Source organism: Squalius cephalus (genome assembly GCF_949319135.1).
Source record: "Squalius cephalus genome assembly, chromosome: 5".
Lineage (NCBI taxonomy): Eukaryota > Metazoa > Chordata > Actinopteri > Cypriniformes > Leuciscidae > Squalius > Squalius cephalus.
This window is the reverse complement of record NC_137126.1, coordinates 41298431-41322576: the sequence shown is the minus strand read 5'-3', so window position 1 is coordinate 41322576 and position 24146 is coordinate 41298431. Positions and strand designations below refer to the sequence as shown.

The following is a 24146-nucleotide window of genomic DNA, read 5'->3' as shown; positions in this document are numbered from 1 at the left end:
CTTTATTTTAAGGTGACATAGTTACATTGTACAGATCCTTTCCAAACAATTAGAATATCATAGAAAAGTTTATTTATTTCCATAATTCCATTCAAAATGTTAAACTTCCATAGATTATAGATTCAGGGCCCACAACTTAAACGATTTCAAGTATTTAGATGTTTATTTGTACATAATTTGGGCTTCCAGCTCATAAAACCCACGAAAACAGGATTTCAAAAAATTAGAATATAACATGAAATCACACAGTAATTACACAGTGATACCATGGTCATTGAACCAGGTTTTGGTTATTTTGGCAGTGTGGGCAGGTGCAAATCCTGCTGGAAAATGAAGTCAGCATCTCCATAAAGCTTGTCTGCTGAAGGAAGCATGAAGTGCACTGAAAATGTCCTGGTAGACGGCTGCGTTGAGTGGACCAACACCAGCCGATGACATGGCTCCCCAAACCAACACAGACTGTGGAAACTTCACACTGGACTTCAAGCATCTTGGATTGTGTGCCTCTCCATTCTTCCTCCAGACTCTGAGACCTTGGTTTCAAAATGAGATGCAAAATTTGCTCTCATCAGAAAAAAGGACTTTGGTCCACTGTGCTTTATAAAATCCAGAGTCAACGCAGCCGTCTACCAGGACATTTTCAGAGCACTTCATGCTTCCTTCATTTTCCAGCAGGATTTGCACCTGCCCACACTGCCAAAAGAACCAAAACCTGGTTCAATGACCATGGTATTACTGTGTAATTACAGTGTGATTTCATGTAATATTCTAATTTTTTGAAATCCTGTTTTCGTGGGTTTTATGAGCTGGAAGCCCAAATTATGTACAAATAAACAACTAAATACTTGAAATCGTTTAAGTTGTGGGCCCTGAATCTATAATCTATGGAAGTTTAACATTTTGAATGGAATTATGGAAATAAATAAACTTTTCCATGATATTCTAATTTTTTGGAAAGGGTCTGTACTTACTCAAATAAGTACTGAGTATTATTTTTTAACTACATGTACTTACTATAGAGTTACAGTTAGGGTTAGAGTTTGGTTTAGGTTTCGTTACTTGTAATTATGCATAATTTACTGGGTAACACTAAAATAAGGTTTCATTAGTTAACAATAGTTAACTACTTTAGTTACACAAGACAGCATGTTTTAATAGCAAGCACAGTTTTCAGTTTACAGTGACCCCCAAAAGTATTTGGATACTTAAAAATGTCTGCATTTCATTTAGTGCCATATGCAAATAAAATGATGCTATACTCTCTCTCTCTCTCTCTCTCTCTTTCATCATTTATTAATACATTATTAAAATCAACAAAGATGAATAAATACTGTAATAAATGTATTGCTCATTGTTAGTTCATGTTCACTAATGTTAACTAATGAACCCTCTTGAAAACACAGATTTCCTATCAGAGGGCTCCTAGTAAATAAAATCATTGATTATTTTAGATGACTTTATAAAAATGTATCTTAATTTTTACATTAAATTATATTTTTTCTGTTGATCAATGCCAAAAAGGTCAATTAAGGACACTGTGATTCAATGCTCCAAAACAACAAAACATAATAAAATCCATAAGCACTTTTAAGCATTTTTATAAGCACTTCATGTGCACAGCCTAGCCAAGGTGGTCTTTCTTGAAAATGTTTTGTGGAATATTATAAGCATTCATGGCGTTTATCCCCATAGAGCGACTAATTGCGTATTTACAGACATTTGAACTGGACTGTCCTTCATTTAACAGTAAACATGAATCATTTAAATAAACCCTGCTGCAGTGTGCTATGAGTATTGGGATCCTCAGTGCTGAATAGCCACAGGCTAGCTGAGCTGCAGTGGATACACCGAGAGCTCGAGAGAAGTAGAGCTGGAATGATTTCCAATAGCGCACCACATTGACATACTGCAGGCCTGCGGGCGGCCATTTTGAACCTGTCAATATCAGCACTTGAGAAAAGGGTCGCATGGACAATGATTGTTGCCTTTTTCTGTAATGAGATTTTGTTCAAACATTTAACTTATATTGCTACCTCAGGTCATATATGCATGATTTTATTTTAATTGAGTAGTGAAGTACAGTAGGAATCGATCTTGAGATATTAATCATATTAATCTAAATTAGTTTGGAAAGACTCACTAATCAAGATCCTAAAGCTGTAGCTCATCTGGTGGAGCATGGCACTGGCAACACTTGCTCGTGAGTTTAATTCTCAGGGAACACACTCGCTGATAAAACATTTATACTTTGAATGCACGAATGTAGAAATGCAAAAAAAAAAAATTTTTACAGGTGTTTTAGTTCATAATTCATAGGTTTATTTCATAGTATTTATAATTAATCATAGTAAGTAAGATTTTACTTTAAAAAGGTCTTGATTTTGTTTTTGGTGTCTACTACAAAAGGGTTCATGCTTGAATGTTCAAAAAACATTATTTTTCACATATTTAACATTATAGCAGCACCTCTCTTCCCAGTCTGTCAGAAACGCTCTGATTAGTTCTGGTCTCTATGAAGCCCCTCCTTCCGAAAAGCGTAATGTGCTCTGATTGGTCGGCTGGACGAGTGTGTTGTGATTGGTCAACTGCTTCAAGCATATATAACCGGTTCTACTCGACCCGCTCCGAACGGGATACGAACCGTGGTCTCCGGCGGGTGCTCTAACAACGAGGCTAAAGACCGCAACCTCTAGTGTCAATCGGTAGAGCGCCTCTTGAGATCAGGGGAGTGAGGTTTACACGCACACCTCTTACTGGCCTACAATAGTTACACGTGTTTGGGAAATGTCATGACCCTTACCATGACACACTACTAACACAACTCAACTAGACCTCCCTGCTTTTTTTGCTTTTTTTTTTTGTATGCCTTGGTCGGGAATTGTTTAAATGAGGAATATTGTGACGTGTACGTTCCGGATGAAAACTCAAGACTACAATCGAGGCGTTTCAGGGAGTTCAGAAACCGTGCTTACACCTTTTGGAGTGACTTGTGCTTTGTAACTTTACAGATGTTTTCATGCTCAAACAGCAACATTACACACTAACAAAAGTTGAAAATATAAAAAAGCACAATTGGTCCACCACAAAAGTACACTTACGAATACAGTTAAACTGGCGGTATTCTTGCAAACATCCATTTTGTGAAGATTTGTGTCTGTAAAGTTTAATATACATGAAAAAAATTACGTTTTAGATGCTATGCGCTAAATACATTTTTTTTTTTTTTACAGTATACGTATACTTTAGGTAGGAATAATTATAAAAGTGTATTAGATCACCCTGGCTCTGCAAATCAAAAGCTCTTAGGATAGTAGAAATTTCTGGAGAAAAAAGAAAAAAAACTTTTCAGTAACCAATATGAGGCATCAGAGGGATCAGCTCCAGTAATACTGGGCTACAGGCCTAGTTTCTCTCTCCAAATAGCTATCAGTCAGAGGCATGAATAATGAATGGGATTTCTGCTGTCCTGATACTCTCACACAATAGCGACCTTGACCAGATTTCATACGAAATGAAAAAGTCCACTCTTTTCTGGCAGGGTAGATCCATCTCTTTCAGAGGTTTAGGACTGAGCAGTAACAAAGCTCATTTCACCAAGTTGGTTTTTAAGCATAAAATGAGTATCTCACTGTAGAGGCTCATGATTTGAGAATTGTAGCATGGTAGGGCTGGGCGACATCAAAATTGTGGCTTCGGTATGAGACCATCCACTGATACCTTGGTATGAATACTAATTGTATTAAACATATTTACACTATCTGCAATAATCTTACTTGCATACAGTACAGTGACCCAAAACCTTTTTGGACACATTTAAAAATGTCTGAAATTCATTGCATTAGTGCCATATGCAAATAAAATAATGCTATCCATCTATATACATATTTATATATATAACTGTCACTGTAAACTGAAAACTGTGCTTGCTATATTTCTTTAACACAGATATGCCACTTATTTTGATATTTTGATATACGTTGCAATAAGCTTTATGCATTTTTAATTGTTGTTTCAGCATCCAAATACTTTTTGAGGCCACCATATATGGGTAATATTTGAAAAAAATATATTTCATTCTTGTAGAGCTTTGATTATAATTAAACTCTAAGTTCAAAAAGAGTCCAACTTACTACTTCCCGTATGTGATTAGATAAACAGTTATAATCTCAAATTTGACATAAAATTTACATTTATACTTGGCATACACATTTGACATTGACATTTCTACATTATATTTGGCAAACGCCTACATGTTATTAGTTCATCCATTCCCTGGGAATGAAAACATTTCCGTGATCTCGGTGTTAGAAATGTTTGAGCTAAAATTCTGAGTAGCATCACATTGTCGTCCAGGTGCAGGTCACACCAAAATATCCAAAATAATGATCTCAAACTGTGGTAAACCATGGTACTTTTTAGTACTGGTATGCCGTGCAATTCTACAGTGTTGACTGAATTTCTTTTTTTACACACTCACACACTAGTGTTATGAAATAACACTAACAAGCGCTTCAGGGAAACAGAAACATGAATACATTTATTGCACATGCAGCAAGCTAACGCCACCATATCACTTCTAAAATATTCATCTCTTATATCCCAGGTCATTTATATTTCAGAGAATATCCTCATGCATTATGGAGTGGACCGCTGGATGCCCTTACCTGATGGGGGCAGTCTCATCTCCTTTGTCCAGCCAATCCTGCGGTGGGATGATGTACATGCACCAGAGTCCCCAGTTGTAGCCATGAGCTGCATTAGCATATTGCTGCACCTCGAAGGTGTTGTACTTGATATTATCTATCGCAGGGAGGATTATCCTAGTGTGATCTTCTTTCACTCTGGTGAGGATAGGCTCAGCCCTGAATAAGTGATAGAGATCAGAAAGAAAGAAGAATAAGAGAGAGAGAGAGAGAGAGATCAGGAGTTGAGACATATTGAGCTTGTCTTACTTCCAGTACAAATAGTGGCTGTTATATTCCTGCTATACAGAGCAACAGAAGTAAAATCAGAGTTAGGATGTCAATGTGAAATGTTCTTAAATTTTCTTAAAACATTCTCCAAAACACCTATACCAGAGGATGAAAGCAGGACTGATGGGGGAACTACAAATATTCCACAACTGAGAAACAACACTTGCCTGTATTAATCTTCTCAGATTTCATCCATATTGTCCACAAATCAAATTTTTGAATGTCATAGGAATACCAAATTGAGCCAAATATTTAATGAGATTGATGAATAATTAAGGTTGTTGACAAGGTGTTATATTCACATTTTACACTGTGCCTTTTTGAATTTGTGAAAAGTAATACAATTTGTACATCACACAGTACACATACTTGATTGTAATAAAACAAATCAAATGCCAATTTCTCAATCAATTCATTCATCTATAGTATACAGCTTCTGTGTTTACTTTAAAACCAATGTGGCTGTTTCCAAGAATAATCTTGGTTAGAAATTGATTCTGTCCTTTTTGTAAATAAGCTTGTATTCCATTATCACAACCAGTGTTGGTTTAAAAGGAGAACAATCAAGCCGGGCAGCGTGATCATCACATATTGACATTTTCAGCAGAAGCAAACACCAGACTAATAAGAAAACCTGCAAAAACGTTCTGTCAGTCCCTCCCATCAATGTCCTTTTTGTACCTTCTCCACCTCGCAGATCATTTTTGTCTACCGTTGCTCTTTGTCTTCTGAATGTACTATTTCTTAGCTTTACATCCTTACATGTCTCTTCCTTTGGTGTCCTTCGTCTTTTTTTGAGGTCATCCTTAAAAAGCTCAATCACATTAAGGTAATGATCAACACGGAGACATGAGTTTTAATAGGGCTGTGAGTGGGGCTTTCAGAAAATAAAATAGCCCACTGAGAGGCTTCTTAATGTAAGTGTCCAATTAACAAGGAAAAAAAGGGTTTTAAAAGGGCTGCATATTGGTATCATCTGGGACAGAGGTCTTTTTATGGGGAATGGAGCAGGATTTCCATGGATAGAGGGACAAAAGCTACATAGTGTTACCTTTTATAACATTACAAATGTCTTTATTGTCATTCATTTTTCTACTTTAATGCATCCTTGCTGTATAAAAGTATTAATTTCTTTAAAAAAAATGATGGGTAATATATGTATACCCAGAAAAATACATATCATATACAGTATAACAACAGGATTTCTGCCTTTTTATTCATAGATGAGGATGAAGATAGGATAAGAAAATGTCACAAGCCAGATTTAAATTTGACTCACTCATGCATAAAATCTAAGCACTAGCCTACAGTCCAAATCTGCTTCCAACCAAATATTGCAATTTGTGGTACAAGCTGCATTTACACATGGTGCAAATTGTCAATTTATAATGGTAAATAACAACAACTGATCTAAAATAACAAACAAAACAAAAAAAAACAGAAAATAAACCATGTCAATCTACTATTCTACTACAGACGTCTCTATAGACCAGATGGCTGCTCTTTCATGAAAGCCTGGTCCTGAATAAGCACGATACAGCACATGTGGGTAATGCCCTTGCAAGAGAAATCATCCCTCTTGTGAACCCATCTATTCATCCTCTCTGTCCTTGGGCCGCTGGCGTCATAACCTGGACTAGCTACATGTAAGATCCCAAAGGAGCCCCCTCTGGGCTATAAAAAACCTGTGGTGTGCAGATAAGATTCCACACGTGTAGTCTACTCTATTGGTTATCCTGTCTTGTGCTGGTAAAAAAACTATTCTAATCTGATCATTTGCTTAGTAGAGTATCCATAGTAAGCTGAGATGCTAAGAAATGGTTTAGTTGAGTGAAAAAAAAAAAATCCAGTGTGATATATTATATAATGCTAGTAGCAATATGAGGAAATATAGCATGCAAATAACCAAGCCCATCAGCTTTCCCTGATTTTATCATCCTATTTTATAGGGCCCTAGTTTAACGATCTAAGCGGATGGTCTAAAGCGCAGGGCGCAAGTGCACTTGGGGCGTGTCTGAATCCACTTTTGCTAGTTTAACGACGGGAAAAATGGTCGGGGCGCGCGGTGCATGGTCTAAAAGGGTTGTCCCTATTCTCGTAATGAGTAATGGGTGTGTTTTGGGTGTAATTTCCCATTCCCTTTAAAAGCCAGTTGCGCTCGCACCATGGCGGATTCGCTATTGACATGGTGGAATTTGCAAACGGAAAGACTGAACGCGTCCCCAGAGAGCAAACGGATCTGCTCGTGTGCGAGGTTAAAGCGCGCAAGCAGACCATCTACGGGACAAGCCAGATTCCATCATATATTTATGTAAACAAAATTCATCTTTTACATTGTAATCCTTTTATTTTTTAATATTTGGCTAGTTTGTGTGCTGCACGTCCCTGTGTGTGTAATAAGCAGAGTGTACGTGCGTTGTGGACCCGCCTATAGGTGCACATTACTAACGCGTCCTTTATATAACAAAACCAAAATTGCTTTATTTCAGTTGCCTCAAAATAGCAACCCGCCAACAATGCGTGTGAACACACCTCATTTTCAGACCAGCACACCCATGGGCGCAAATGCATTTGCTATTTAAACAACGTGGCGCAGGACGTGAAAATGATAACTGCTTCGGGCTAAAACTAGCAAAAAACACTGCACTGCGCCGGATGTATAGGGCCCATAGTCTTACGTCATCACTGAGTGCTAATATGCATACCCACTGAATGCAAGTAGGAATCTGTAAAACTAGTCTTATGAAAGGAAAGTTACAGCCCACATTCCGTTCACTCCAGGATGTCACATAAGAGAACAAAAACAACAGAAAGAGGGGGGAAAATCATCAAAATATAACCTTACAGTATCACAGAGCCATGACGCGCACTAGAGAGCTACATAAGGCTCAACTCAAAACAAACATATCAAGTGCCACAAAAGACAGTGTGGAGGGAGTAAACAGAAGGAGAAAAATAAGAAAAAAATAAGAAGAAAAAAACTTCCAGAATATAGACAGGAATAGGAAAATCAAAAAGTACAAAAAAAATATGCTGCACTGCATCCCCTAAGATGAATGTTCAATTTTAAAAACTCCGTCCTTATACTAACACAGCTGCCAGTAATTGCTAGGATTAATTACAAAAGGGACTCTCTTTGGTATACAAGACGGGGTGTGCAGAAGGGCAACAGTGATCAGTTCTTTCATTACCCACAGGACACGTTTGGATATTTCCAAAATAGATGTAAATGCCAGACACGAAATCAGAAATAATAAATAGGAGAAAAAATATTGAAGGAAAATCTTGTATTAACAGCCTTAGATTGACTACATTTAAAATGTCAGGTTTAATAATGATATTTTGTTTTGGTTTATTCAAACATCATTATTCTAACATACACTTTACGTATATAATGTCTCAGACAAAAAACAAATCTGCATGCATCTTAGATACACAGTGGAGTCCAAAACGTCTCCAGGAATCTGATATTTGAAATGTAATTTAAACACTGAAATAAACAAAGAACATAGTACATATTTTGGGATTTTTAAAATTTTAAAACAAAGGAACATCATATTAATAATAATAATAATCATCATTTGCAGATCAACTTTTCACTCAAATTATTATGCTGATAAATATGAAAAATGAAGAACAGAAGCATTCTCAGTCTCAGACAGTAATAACTACAATAACAAACTAAAACAGAAATAAAAATAAAAATAATTAAAGCTTTATATAGAAATGTAAAAAAATGACAAAAACACAAAACAAAATAAAGAAATCTAGAAATAAAAGATTTAGAAATCTAAATAAAAAAAATAAAATAAAATACCATAACCGTAAATAACACTAAAATAACACTGGTATTGTGGAATACAGTCTGTTCAATGATCAAATACTGAAAATGCAGATGCAACCTGGGACTTTAAAACATACAATCCCGCAACCCATATGTCTATCTCTCACAGCCACGTTTTCATTCATGTCAACTTAAATATGGCGCCTACCTTGACTAAGGTCCATGGGGTACATCATAAATCACTTAGTCGAAACAATAAAGCTCTGTAGCCCATGCACAGTCTCGGACAATTTGCTGAGTAAACGGATCTCTATCACCCACATGCTTGACTTGGCATGTCATCTTATGGAGGTAAGTCCTGCTATCTTCCCTGTCTTCCTCCCTTTACAGATAGTCCAGGAACACAGTCCTTAGAGATTAGCCCTCAATTCTCCACAACTGATGAAACTCCTTGTGTGACATATCCAGAATTAGGAAAGATTCTCTCATGTGCCTCTATCAGAAAATGAAATCTTGCCTCATTCACTGCAAATATCCCATGAACTGCTTGTGTCTGCTTAGTGTGCAGGGAATAGTGCCTGGTTAAAAAAGGTTAGTCTAGGGCAAAATGTTCCCCAAAGCTTTTTTATTCCTGTAGTGGGATGGAGGATTTAATTTTTTACATGCTGTTTTTAAGCACATTATGAATCTGTTGAGCAGCTTAGAAGCTGGGAAAAGATTTATCGCCTTTAGACATGTTGCAGCCTGTCACGGTAAAGCAATGTTAGCCTCATCCTGTTAAATGTTTTACTTTTCCCCCTCCTAAATATTTATGAAATGTTCCCAAGAGCAAGTACATCATCCTCACAGTATCTGTGTGCTCACTTCATAATAATATGCTCTAAAAATACATAAGCTCAATTTAGACAGTAAACTCATTATTAGGTTGAAAATTGGCCACTTGCAGTATCATCCATATTAATTAACTATAAGCACAATGATTAATCACTTACCAAATATGATGAATGTTTAATTTAACTTTCCAATAAGCCTGCATAAATACGTAGGGGAACCCCACAGAGCACCCCCTTACAACTCCAACTTCCATTTTGGATCAAGAGTTCCTGAGTTAAGCTTGAACTTATATCTTACTTGTTTTTATGAAAATGCTTGTTAAATTAGGTGTAAACTAGATACATATTACATATTTTATTTTTGCAGTATGGGTATCATTGGTTCTATAGTGGAGGTCTGGCAGTGAACATTTCACAGTGAGCTTTTGGCTTCATTTTGTGTTTGTACTTCCAATTGACTGACTTCAAAAATGCTCATCCCTCATACTTCATTAGCTTTAATCACTTCAGATTTTTCATCTGGAGTTCTTCATCAAGTTCCAGTAGATTAGTGTGGTAAAAGGTGAATCAACAATTATGTAAAGCAGCTCTAGAAAGTCTTCAATGATGCATGCAAGCTAACCTGTCTTTAGTTCTGACAATATCACATTCAAAGGCTCTAAAACAGCACAAACAAAAGCATAATGACATTTTACTAATATCACACGTCATATAGAACACTTTTAATTCACACTCACACTCATTCACTGTCTTTCCATTAACTTATTAGAAATTTTACACTTGATTTCAAACCTTAGTAAGAACACAAATTACGCCTTCACAAATATTGACCAGACATTTGGCTCCAGATACAATTAAACCATTTAGTGAACCACAGATTTAAAATTATTTCAAAACTGTTAGTGGAATAACCTAGTGGTTAAAGATTCAATCTGATAATCAATAGGTTGTGGGTTCAAACCCTGCACAAAGGGGAATCTATAAACTATCATCATGTGGCCTTGAGCAAGACACTTGGCCTGACACTTAGCCTCACGTTGTTCATGTAACAATACTGTACACTGATGAACTGTCAGCTAAATGACAAATTTAAAATCATTTTTATCCTGAGATTCACTTCCTGAGATAATAAAAGCATCTAAGAAACTATTGATTAAGAAACCGAAAGGTGATTTCAATAGTGCAAACAGAAAGGCTTTCATTGGGAGGAACAAGGCAGTGAATCCTTGGAGGTTTGCTTGAAATGTTCATGTGGGCTTCTGGAAAGGTCATCCCAGTGAAAGCTATGTATTGATTAATGTTTTCATTGAGACACTGAGGTCAGAGTTTAACGTGAATCCCATTAATCATTATTTTGAAAGTATGTGACACCAATTATCGATTTTTTGCTTTATTGATTTTTGAGAGTGCCTTTCTAACCAATAAGCAAAGGTGTGGTACATGTCAGATATTATATTATAGAAATCGCTCCTCCATGAAATCACTATGGTAACCACCATTAATGCATTTCAGTGCTGTGAAATCATTAGATGTAGATTTAAACTGATCTGAATCTCTTCGCTAAAGTCACAGGCGGAATTCCAGTGCACATCCTATATAGCATGCAAGACTATCAGTGCATCCCAATCTAGAATATTGAAAAATGTATGCTAAAGGTGCCTAGATTGCTATGTTTTCAAACTTTTAAAGGCTAATTCACACTGCATGGACACACAGAGACCGACGCCGATAGTCAACAAATTACAGTATGTTACTTCTCAGACATTTCAAGACCCATCGAATGCTGGTTCAACATGTTCAATCGGTGAAAATAAGCAACATACGCCAACAGGGGTGTGAACGTGTTTTGCCATCTGTCGATGCAGTGAATTAGCCTTAAATTGTGCACACATGCATTTAGCTTAAAACAGTTTTTAAAAATGCCTGAAAAAAGGCAACAACATTTTAAATGTATAAGATTAAGTAATTATGAATGTTAAAGTAATACATTGATGCTAAAGCTTACAGTATGTGACAAAGGGTTCTATGATAGTTTTATACCATGTTATTGTGTTTAAATACCAGTTTTGGGGGTAACACATTACAAGTAACTTAAAGGTTAACTCAACCCCTGGTCAGAGCCTGACTCCACCCACTGGCAATATGTGAAAAATGCTGGAAAAGTGGCCAGAGCCCAGCGGAGGGGGGGGGGGGGGGGGAGGGGGGGGTGTGCACCTGAGACCCGTCTCTCTGTAAGGGCGTGGTGAGCTGGTGCCCTCTTACGTCACAGGGCACCACAACTTCCAATAGTAAAATTCAACTGCCATAGCCACCGATCAACCTGAAGAGGGCAGCACTCAGACGTTTTTACACCATATATTGTAGAATTAAAACACTTTATACCCAAATGTCAAAAAATGTACTTGAATCAATGAACAGCACTAATAAAGCTCCAGTCTTACAGATCATTAACTAAAAAAAGTTGTTTTAGGGTTTAGTTACCCTTTAAGTTACGTAATCAGAGTACTTTTTCAAGTAACTAGTAAAGTAACGCATTACTTTTTCAATTTACAACAAAATATCTAAGTTACTTTTTCAAAATAAGTACCGCTAGTTACTTTTTCGCATTTAATGACTGACAGCTCTCCTGTCCCCATGTTGAGAGAAATAAAGTGAGGAGGTGTTGTGTGCGCTGTGTAACCATGATAGTTATTTTAGTTCTAGACTAAATGCGAACATGCATTTACTCATCTCACTTGCACGATAACATTCAGTATTCCTCAAAATGAATAAAATGCAATCTCAGAATTTTGCGCAAAACTTTTATAATTAACTACATTAAATTACACAAATATACTTTATGTATTTAACCTCACTTTATTAACCAATGTCTTTGCTGCTGACCTTCAAGATCTAATTCAACCATACTAATAAGCAAAAATTATTTTAGATTAGATTTAGAAAAAAGAGTGTTGAACTTTCTTCTCCTGCAACTATTCTTTAGTCCAGAATGGTAGCACAGCTGAAAGGTTTGTTTGAGCGGCACCCTCTACTGTACAGGCGTATATATGCATTTCCTTCAGCCTGAGGCTTCATTTCACTTTTGGTGTGAAAAGGCCATTACATTTGCCAAAAATATACATTTTTATTGTTGTACAAAACAAACAAGCAAGCCCAGCCCAGGTGAGAAAAAGTAACACAAAAGTAATGTAACGCATTACGTTTCATAAAAAGTAACGATGTAAAGCAATTAGTTACTTTTTTGGGGAGTAACGCAATATTGTAATGCATTACTTTTAAAAGTAACTTTCCCCAAAACTGTTAAATACGTTATATGCAGTAAAAGTATGAAAATTGCGATTCAGCCACAATCATTAAAAAAAAACAAGTGTTACTAGTAAATGCAACCAGTTGACTACACTGAGTTACGTAAAATTAATAAGTACATACTTTTTGATTTTACACGAAATTAATTTATCTTAATTTTAGACATATATTCTACAACCTAACCACCTCTATATGGTGACCACAAAAACTTTAACAAAAGAAACTCTAATAACATATCTGAAATTTAAACACTAGAAGGACTTTGCTTTAGGACACTTCATTTCAACATTTACTCTCCAAATTCCTACAGCATGCTGAGAACTAAAAATTCAAATGTAGTCCCAACACAAATTAAGTAAACTTAAATTTTACATATTTAAGTGTACATACTTGTACATTAAATAGTCAGTTAAAACACACAAGCACTGTACTCACAGTATTTGTAAGACACACACACACACACGCACGCACACGCACGCACGCACGCACGCACGCACGCACGCACGCACACACACACACACACACACACACACACACACACACACACACACACACACACACACACACACACACACACACACACACACACACACACACACAGTAAGTGCAAGTGCAGCCAAGTCCTGCAACTTAAACAAGGTCACATTCTGGCCCACATAATCCATCTCAGTTATCAGTCTCTGACATCCTATATTGCCATAATATGAAGAATAGGATGTTTCGGCACCTTTGTTTATGAATATATTTATGGCCACAGTTATCAAATCCATTGAAGCAAAGGTGAAAGCATAGAAATAGCCTGTTGTACACAATTTACATCTATTTCAGCAATGATCTTGTGGTTGCACAGAGCTTTTGGTGCTGTTATACATGAGAGGGTAGTAGAATAAGGAATTTGAAAGATTAAACTGAAATCCTACTGCATGTTTACACAGCTATCTAAATGGGGACTTTCGTTAGACTGTTATTTTAATATACAGCTACTTATAAATATTATAACCTAACCCTAATCCACAACCCTAACAGAAATCTTTCTGCATTACTACAATAAAAAAATAAAAAACTCTTTTACTTTATATATACTGACATACTATATACCATTTGATCAGATTTAGCTCACTTCTGAGTAGAAATCTGTTCCCAAAATATGTTGAAATAGTAGGCACACATACAAACATTGTGGTTCATTAGTCCTGTCGACGTGATCATCACACACATTTGTTTGGGGGGAGGGATTTTCCTTTTACTTCTATTGTTTTTATGCTGGTGATATTTTCTGTCCCCTAAAACTTGGCAGGTTCCCACAATACTGATGATTTCAGGTTTTACCTTCCTCGTGGGGATATCTGATCTCCACAATGTTTCCAAATCTCATGCACACACACACAGGAGAAGACAAAATTGATGAAGCTGAAAAATTGAATATGTGTGCCACTTACGGGACTAAAGGGAATAGAAAAAATAAAGATTTTCAGGTTTTTATGCAGGTTTTCCAAACACTCCTACCACCCCATTCCATGTTTTCCATCATTTGGTCCTGCTCCAAATTCGAAACTCTTAATCATATAGAAAAAAGGCTTGTGAAGACAGCGTAAAGGTTTGGAACGACGTAAGGATGTATAAATAATGACAGAATTCTCATTTGTGTGTGACCTATTCCTTTAAGATTAATCATGTTATTTAATTCAGTTAAACTAGCAGCACCAAACCCAATAACAGCTTCCCAAATACTCCATTTATTCACAAAGTCCCACTAACAAGAAGTCGAAGAAGAAAGTTGGACTGCTCAAAACAATCAAAGCCACAGTGTTTACAGTCTTCAAGAAGTCAACATAAGAATGGCTTACTTAAGTTCAGCACACTAAACTGGGACAAGAGAAAGTATTTTTGAAATTGAAAAAAAATTACACGCTTCAGCTTTAAAAAATATATCAAAAGATCAGACAATTACACCCACAGAAGGAGCTGATAAACAACTACTGGACGCTTGTTTATATTGTTGTGGGACATATACCTACAAGGCTTAGATTTTTTGGTGTTGCTATTGAATTTTCTATCTAGTACCACATATATAAATAAATTTCAAATTCTCGAATGTATCACTGTGTTTCTCCCTTTAAATCAAACAAAGCTCCCAAGAAACCCGAGGCATAGATGCAGGAAGAAATTGAAAGAGAAAGAAAAGGTGTGGGAGATCGACGAACCAGTGTCAAACACAACTGTGAACAATGGGGACTGGAAGAAAAAGACACTAGGGCAAAAGGTTACAGCGGTGGTAGGCTGGACATACTTTTCAGGGGGGAAAAAATGGCCTACAGATGAGTGCTCAACAATATCAATTATCAGTCAACTGTGTAATGACGCACACACACACGTTTACCATTTCAGAATTCAAAAGCAGATGATAAAAGACCCAAGTCATGAATAATCAATAATGTTCAACAGAGGCCTTCTCCTGTATTCATACAATCACAGCTAATTCTGCCAGTCTACCGAACACTGTGCTGGGCCACTCTATAAAGGTTAAGCGTGTGTTATAAATAATGAAATTCTGTCAGGAGCCAGATGCTTTAATTCAGGCATGTATGTTCAGTACAAGTACAATGCATATTGAAATACACACCGATTGTGACTTGGGGTGCAAAGGTAGATCTTGTTCAGCTCAGGCAGCTGAAACATTCTGAAATGGAAACACCAAGATAGAAATAAAAATTCCTGAAATGTTCCAAAAATAAGATGTTTTGACTTCCAAAATGTAATTAAAAACCTGCATTTGATTTGAGGTAGCAAATAAAAAGCAGAATTGCAAGGAAGTTTAATTAAATTAGAAAGAAAAATATAGCCATTTTAACAACCAAAGCACATTTGGCATGGCAAACTCTGAACGCTGACTTCATATATTATTTGAAAGGTTTTTAAAAATCATAATTCTGTCATTCCAATTCAGCTCAAGTCATGTGAATGAATAATGAACGAGTTTAGAACACTATGTTCTGTCCTGGAGAAAAGGTTTTGTGTAAGTCATAGGTGCAATTTATGACCCACTGGACTGGCTGTATACTCTATCCTCATGTGACACACGCACATCTTGAATCTGACAGGCCGACAAGCTCAAATTTGGATGGAATTACAGGCTGTGGTATAATTTGTTATGTGCTGTTCACAAGTGTCACTCACACTGAAGACAACACCTTTAGAAAATTACATAATTCACAATCTAGAGCCCTACAGACGACAAGCTAAATTACTCATGCAATTGTATGAGTAGTAGAGTGACTACAAAATTCCCCCATGCCAAAATCTGGAAAAATCAAAACTTGTTTATGTAATATAATGTAGAATTTGTAGAATTATAAGTTGGCACGCACTTAAAATAATGTACCATGCACCAAAATACCATGAATGTTAGTTTACATAATATATAGTCTCCTATTCCTTGGCCATAGTACCATGCTCAACATGACTTCCATAAAATGACTACCCATAATATTACTGATCCCCTCTGTGCATAAAAGTTGGCACCAGTGATTTTGGGTTGAAAAGATTTGCTGAACCTGCCGGGAGCTAGATGTAAGGTTGAAAGATAACTTGTCAGACCATAACACCCTTTCCGTTGCCCAGTGGTCCAGGTTTTATGCTCCATACACCAGGTTATGTCTTTGTCTGTCGGCCTTGGAAACAAGAGGATTCGGAGCAACATCCCTGCCATAAATCTGAGCTTTGTGAAGCTCATGACGTTAAGTTTTTTTTCCATCTCAGGTCACAGAGGATTCAACTCTGTGGTCATTTTTAAGGATCTACTTTTGAGGCACTTAGCAACTGTACTGTGAAATATCCATCTACTCCTCTTGGGAAGGAAAAAAAAACTTTAAGCAAGGACTTGAACTGGCCTCACTGATAATTGTTTATTTACAAGCTCTGTCTGGGTTGTTTCAGAGCCTGTTTAACTAAAGGAATTACTATGCTCATCAAGTAAACACAGCCACAAAATCTAAGCAAAACAATCCACATGGCATTCAAGTGTTCACTATATGAGCTCCTAGTTAAAATTCTGTCAAAATTTAAATGTTGCTCCAAACCTGTATGACTTTATTACTTCTGTGAAAACACCAAATAAGATATTTTAAATGTTTCAACTGCTTTTGTCCATACAAGGAAATTCAAAAGGGTCCAACACAACATTGGACACAGCCAAAAAACAAAGCACTGAAACATTCTTCAAAATATCTTCTTTTGTGTTCCACAGAAGAAAGAAAGTCAGACAGGTTTGTAACGACTTGAGATTCAGTATTTGCATTTTTTGTGAATTTACCTCTACATTTTAGAAACTGTTGTTCTTAGCATATATTAAATACTTCACAGTTTCTGTGACCGAAGCTCTTGCAGTTCAGATATTGACTAATTGGCCTCTTTGGATTTCTGTTAGTTGCCTCCTGTTACTTTGAAACTTACACATCAAAGTGCTAATTGTCAACCCTCCTGCATAGCACGATATATCCTGCCAATATGAAATCAACTTGCCTTTGAAGCTTTGCTTTATGTCAAGTTACTTCAAAGTTTAACACGTGATGTTTCTATAAATAGAAAAATATTCCTCATCAAATGTGGAACATATTTCAAACAAAATAAACAATATATCCATGGGAAGATCTGATGGTACAATGACTAACTATAACTATGTGCATTTAAAGTTCCGGGTCAGGCGGTTCTATCTGACAACGACAGGGTGACGACGAAATGATAGGCTGGTGATGACATGAAGAGAGGAGTTCATCACAGTTCAGAACAGATTTTATTTTTGAGCTTGGATATGATCACCCTGTGAAAGCTAACAGTATGTTAAAGGTGCCATATCATTAGGAATCACATGTTCCTTGATCCTTTGACATACATGACCTTGATGTACTATGAAAACATATGCTAATTTTCTAAACTTCTGCTCATTTTACATGTGAAGAGGGTGTTTCTTTAAGGCGCAGCAGCAAAACACATACTGTTTATTTCAATCAGACAGGGGGTGGAAAATCAATATGAAAAACATTGCATTAAAAAAATAATGTTAGAGGAACGCTTAAGGAAGAAAATAATAAATTATGATATGACCCCTTTTAAATAAAACACTAAAACGCATTTCATTTCCGACTGTCTCATTTCACACCTTGAAATTTGGAGCTCACACAGAAGCAAAACCCATTTAAAATGAAAGAGCAATCCAAGTTTTGCACAAGGGAAGCGATAATGAAACAAATTTAATTTTGGCTCCAAAACAAGGTATGCATCTTCTGTCTTTCTGACCGCAGATTCAGCATCATGTGGCTGAGACTGTGGCCTCATTCAGTGATCATCTCTCCATTAAATGTTTATGTTGTGGAACAAAGAGGAAAAGCTCATTAATGGTTAATCCATAATTCCCCAAAGGAGGTCATAATGGGAGGCCTTAATGAGAACTCATTGCTGTTGAGCTGATGGAGGTGACAGATGAAGGATGCCTAAGTTCATTTAAGGATTGTGAGTGCGGGCTGGTAGTGCAAGTCTCAGCACATCGGAGCTGTTTCGTGTTTTTGGAGGCAACAAACAATGGATTTATTCCTCTACCTGGACTGTAGAGGTAGATTCTGGAGAATTGCGATTTTTTTGGTTTCAAAAAGAGATCACGATTCTCCCATGACAATCAAAACAGACAACTAAAATATAACAATTTACTAGAGGTTCTGACAAATGATTAATTGCTGCAGTCTATTAATAAGAATGAATTATTTTTAAAAACATTGGTACGAATGAATGATTCAATGACTCAAAAATACATCACTCGTTTCATTACTGGATGAATCAGCGTTTTTGAACAAATCTCTTGAATGATTCAATGGGCCCTATTTTAACGATCTGAAACGCAAGTATCAAACGCGAAACGCAGGTAACTTTGTGGGTGGATCTCTGGCGCTGTTGCTATTATACCAGCGGGATAAATGACTCTTGTGCCCGACGCTAATCTAAAATGGGTTGGTCTGAAGTAGCTACATTACTCATAGGTGTGGTTTGGGCGTAACGTGCAATAAACCAATCAGAGCGTCATCTCACATTCCCTTTAAAAGCAGGAGCGCTTGTTCCATGGCGGATTGCTAGTATAACGGCGGATTTGCCAGGCGCACGCCGGGAGCGGTTCACAGCCAAGGAGACCGACGTTCTCGTCAGGGCCGTAAAAGACAGAGAAGTGACATTGTATGGGGATGGGAGAAACCCACCCAAATTAGCTTTTGTTAAACAGGCGTATAATAATTTGGGTAAATCTGTAAGCTAGATTTATGCCTATTTTTTCACATCTTCATGGACACCACAATGATTTCCCATATGGAATATTTTTCCTTGTAATAATGTATGGTTTGCAAAAATGGCAACTGCTGCGTTTGTGTAAATGAGAGAAGCAAAGTGTATGCGCATTGTTGCCCTTAAAAAAGCAACTGAATAACGCGCCACTGACTTTAGACTAGGTTTTTCCTGGTCTGTGGCGGAATTGTTTTCTGGAACTGCAAAATAGCACCAGGGAACGTTTGAGCCGGAACCGCCCCCGGGAGCGAAAATTCATTCCCTAATTTACCGACGTGCGTCTGTGGAGAGAAAAGTCCGCTGTACGTTCGGTGCAAAATAGGAATGATACATGAATCGGTGTACAAAGTCAATTGCGCTGGGTACAAGATAGGGCCCAATGACTCACTCATAAAAAATGCACTTGTTGCATTACTGAAAGAATCAGCGTTTTGAGCAAATTGCTTGAATCAATGATTCAATGACAAACACATTTTTTAATAGTCACTTGTCCTAACCTAGTGGCGTAACAATGTAATCGATACAATCGGTATTTGAAGCGCCAAAAGCTTACTTTCGCTACTGCAGACATCAGTGTTTAGATCTGAACTATGTTTGTTCAAAGTTTATTATAAGCCCAAAGGTCAATTTTTGGTGCAGCATCAAATTTGTATAACAATAAAAACATAAAAAACAAACAAAACACAAACAGCAAACACAACATTCTGCCATCTTACAAGTTTAAAAGCCATACAGCAGTGGGAATAAAATAATGCCTATATTGCTTTTAAGTTTAGATATTCTATAACATATTCCAGAAGGAAGCATTTTAAATTCATGGAACAGTGGATGAGTACAATCTACAAGAATAGCTCTAGCTTTTTGTAAGACAACCTATTCAAAACTTGTACACGACAACTGCTCTCTCTGGGTCAGCAGTAGCGCAAACACAGATTTGAATGTTGCGGTGTGATTTTGCCAAAGGTTTAATAGACATAGCCAAATCGTTGTCATTTTGGAATAAGATTGTGTGGTTGTTTGAATCGAGATTGTGATCTTGTAACGATTAATTGTGCAGCACTACTGGATTGACTTTAAAAAAAATACATTGGTCACCAGTGTATGTTGTAGTTTGGATGCCGGTTCCCAACCAAACCAGCACTAAACGGCATACATCAGCTTGAAAATACCTGCAGTCCATTATCATCAAAAAGGAAAAATGTTATATATTTTATGGCACATCTTATTCATCCATTTCTGAGATCATTAATCTATCAGTTCATTTTTGACAGATGCTTTAGAAAAAAAATCCATCCGGCAGCTCTCTTCGCTAAAGTCTAAGCTCCCATTGATGTCATGATGAATATTCTCTGATAAATCAAGCCTTTGTCATAAGAAGCATCCCAGTGATACTCTGAGTGGCGAGACAATGCCTCATAAAATAATAAAAGACTGAATCCCACTTACCAGGCCATGTTGAACTCCACGTGGGCGTCAAAGAAGCCCACAACAGGAGCAGTGGCTGCGTTCCAGCCGTGAATCCTGGCCCGAATGAGCCCCTCTCTCTTACTGTTCCTCACGATCTTCACCAGGCCAGGATATCGCTTATTCACGTAACGATCCAGATTGAACTTCAGCTCCACTACGAGAGAAAAACAGATCATGTGAAGCCAAACTTCCTACGTCAATAATAGGGATCTCGACATCTGTCCATTTATTATATGAAGGTCATATTGTTTTGTAAAGCCTTTTTCATGCCTTTTTGCATTTCTTTTGTTTGTTACGTTTATGCATAGACTTTATTGTTAAGATATTGATTAATAATGGTTATTGATTCAGGCCACCAAACTTACACATTCTAATCTTCTAAACAAAGAGTGGAATATCATTATTTGTGTGAAATCTTTCTCCAAATAGACACATTTTTTGTGATGTGTTGTGTGATGTGTGAATAAAATGGATCAAGGTAAACATAATCAAGGTAAAAAAAAAATTATATTTTAAATATATTTTTTGTCATCAAGCTGCAATTTTGTTAAATTATGCAAAAAGTGTGAATTTATTCATTGCGTATGTTTTTAGATACATATAATGCAAAACTTTTTTTCTCAAAATGTTTAAAATGTCCTTTTCATCACCCTCATTTACATCTCAGAATTTGAGCTGTGATGGAAATGTCCTCTAAAAATAAAAACAAACAAAAAAGACTATTTGGTTAAACTTTATTTTAAGGTGTCCTTACAGTGTAATTATACAATTAATTGATGAGTAATAGAAATTAACTACACGTACTTATTATATAATAAGGGTTAGGGTTAAGGTATGTGTAACTATGCATAATTGACTGATATTACTATAGTAACTACACATAAAATGTCTAACAGGGACACAATAAAATAAAGTGTTACCGGCAATTCTTCTGTGATATAGTTATATCCACAGTTACATAAAAGTAAACAAATTAAACATTAGTGAGAGTTTGAATGCGTTTTCAGAAGTCCACATGGCTAAAATCGGAAGAAACACCCCTAGAACCTTTCACTCATGAATCTGAGCAAACAAAACACATTCAGGTTTAAGGAAAAGGCTTGAGCAGACTCCTGTATGATAAACGTACAGCATAAAAGAAAAAAAGAAGGTTTTAGTGGCACTATAAATGACATGGTAAATAAATCTGCCTGCATCTCCCCACTCCTTTACTCTCTCAGAGTTAGCTATCTGTCCTCATTCAATAAGAACTCTAGGAAGTAAACAAATGGAGTGCAAGGAGAACACGCACACACTCAGAGAGACACACGCACACATATACACACTCAAGAAAGATAGATGAGTGTTTGGGCTCTTTCCTGCAGGTTGCTGAGTGCTCTAGTTTCTATGGGGAGAGGAATAAGGAGGAACAGAGCACTCTTTAAGGCACTGATGCACACAACTACCTCCCCCTCTCATTCATCAGCTCAGAAGAACGATTAACATTTCAATCTTTCAGTGCAATGGGAACCCTTGAAACTGGACTTAATCACCCAAGAATGATTTGAAATTATTTTACATGACTTTTATGTTTGCCCATAAACATGTATAGGACACATAGGCCATAGAACAAGTATGACTGTTTACTTTAATATTGTATTAAAGTGCCCATTTATGTTATTTTAAAGGTTCCTAATGTTGTTTTGGAGGTCTCCTAAAATAGGTCAAAAAACTATTTCATTTTCTCACATTATACATTGCAGCATCACTTCTTTTCTTACAGTGTCTGAAATGGTTCGATCAAGGATTCTGTCTCTCTGTTCCCCTCCTTTCCGAGAGCCTACTCTGCTCTGATTGGTCAGATGGCCCAGTCTATTGTGACTGATCTACCACTTAAAACGCGTGTTGGAAATGAAACGCCCATTACCATATCTAAATTTCAGCTCTTGAGCTTTCTTAGCACTTGTAGACACAGTGATACGAACATTAACAATGTCGTCGGTTTTATCGTATCAATTTGAGCCCAAGTCCCGATCCTTTGGAATTGTACACCAAGTTTATTTGCTTTCGCCGCGCAGAAAACAGTGTCTTCTCGACATGTCGACAACCCGAACCTACTGTACAACTACACCGTTTGAGGGCTGGTCAAAGTAGAATTTTTTTTATAGCCAGTGAAGACCATATAGGTTGGCATTATGCAAATTTATAACAAACCTATGTAGTTCCGTGCTGGAAGTAAGACTGGAATTACCGATGACTTATTTTAGGCAGTTCAGAATCAGTTCTTTCTTTTAGGAGATAATAACTCCATTTATCGTGCACTTTGATCTTTGAAAATTTGCAGACCTTGACATTCGCAAACCGGTACAATAAACACTATATGAAAGGATCTGAAAAAGCATAATAGGGGGCACTTTAAGATTATGATTGCTTTAAGATTATGGTTACTTTGATGGATGATCCCATTTCTCATTAGTGTAATGTAAAAATAAAAAATAAAAAAATCTCATTACTATTATAAATAAATTATAAATGCAATTTAGGACAACAAATATTACTATGATGCATACTAATATATTATACTTTGAGATATAATATGTACATATATATAATTTTATTTTTATTATTATTATTATTAAATAATTGAAATGCGAATGAGATTTTTTCACATTACAGCAAGTTACTGAGAAATAAGCCAGGGGATTTCAATCTGATTGTCAGGAAAATAAAAATGCAGAAAATATAATTTAATAATATGTTCTTACATGTAATGTTTAAATTCCTTTTAATTTGATTTGGACATTTCTTATTTCCGTGAGATTCACTCGAGTGTTTTTGCAAAAAGCCTCTGCTAAATTAATAAATGTAATGTTAATGTATAGTACATAAATATGTTAATAAAAAGCTGACTGCTTTTAGTGTCAGCTATGCTCTGGTTATTATAACACGGCCACATTAGGGCGGGCACAAAATGCACACACAAACTTTGTGAAAAGTTATAAGATTGCCTCTGGTGCGTTCTGGGAGATACTGAAATTAAGAATCATGAGGCAGAAATATTTTATAAATTCCTCAATCAATAAAGAACAAATATCCATCCATCATACTGTGAATAGAAAAGCGAAAATAAGTTACGCAACACAGCAGGTCAGATTTGAGGATTATGAAAATATTTGAAATGCATACTGATCCAGATAAATGAGCTATGGCAAAGGGACTGCTTTGATTTATTTAATCAACATAGGGGTTTTTATCATTTTTCATCTGCATACATCAAGAACTCTGCCTTGATATACAACCACAAGCAATAAATAGTGAAGGCTGCATATGGCACTGGAATAGCAATTAATGTAATTAAAGAAAGCCATTTTCCTCATGAATGCACATGTCTACGTGTGTGCCATTGCACTTGTGTAAAAGTAAAGCTTAAAGGGATAGTTCACCCAAAAATGAAAATTCTAATAATTAATGTATTCATTA

At 36.4% G+C, this 24146-nt stretch overlaps 1 protein-coding gene across 4 annotated transcripts in view; it reads right to left on the bottom strand.

The window, feature by feature from the left end:
- The window catches only part of galnt9 (polypeptide N-acetylgalactosaminyltransferase 9), a 115661-nt gene that overhangs the window by 30497 nt on the left and 61018 nt on the right, over window positions 1-24146 (bottom strand). For all 4 annotated transcript variants that reach the window (XM_079871686.1, XM_079871687.1, XM_079871688.1 and 1 more), the window contains 2 exons: window positions 20667-20841; window positions 4665-4862 (listed from right to left, as the gene is read on the bottom strand). In XM_079871686.1, the coding sequence (XP_079727812.1) occupies window positions 4665-4862; window positions 20667-20841 (373 nt within the window). The remainder of the gene's footprint in view (window positions 1-4664; window positions 4863-20666; window positions 20842-24146) is intronic.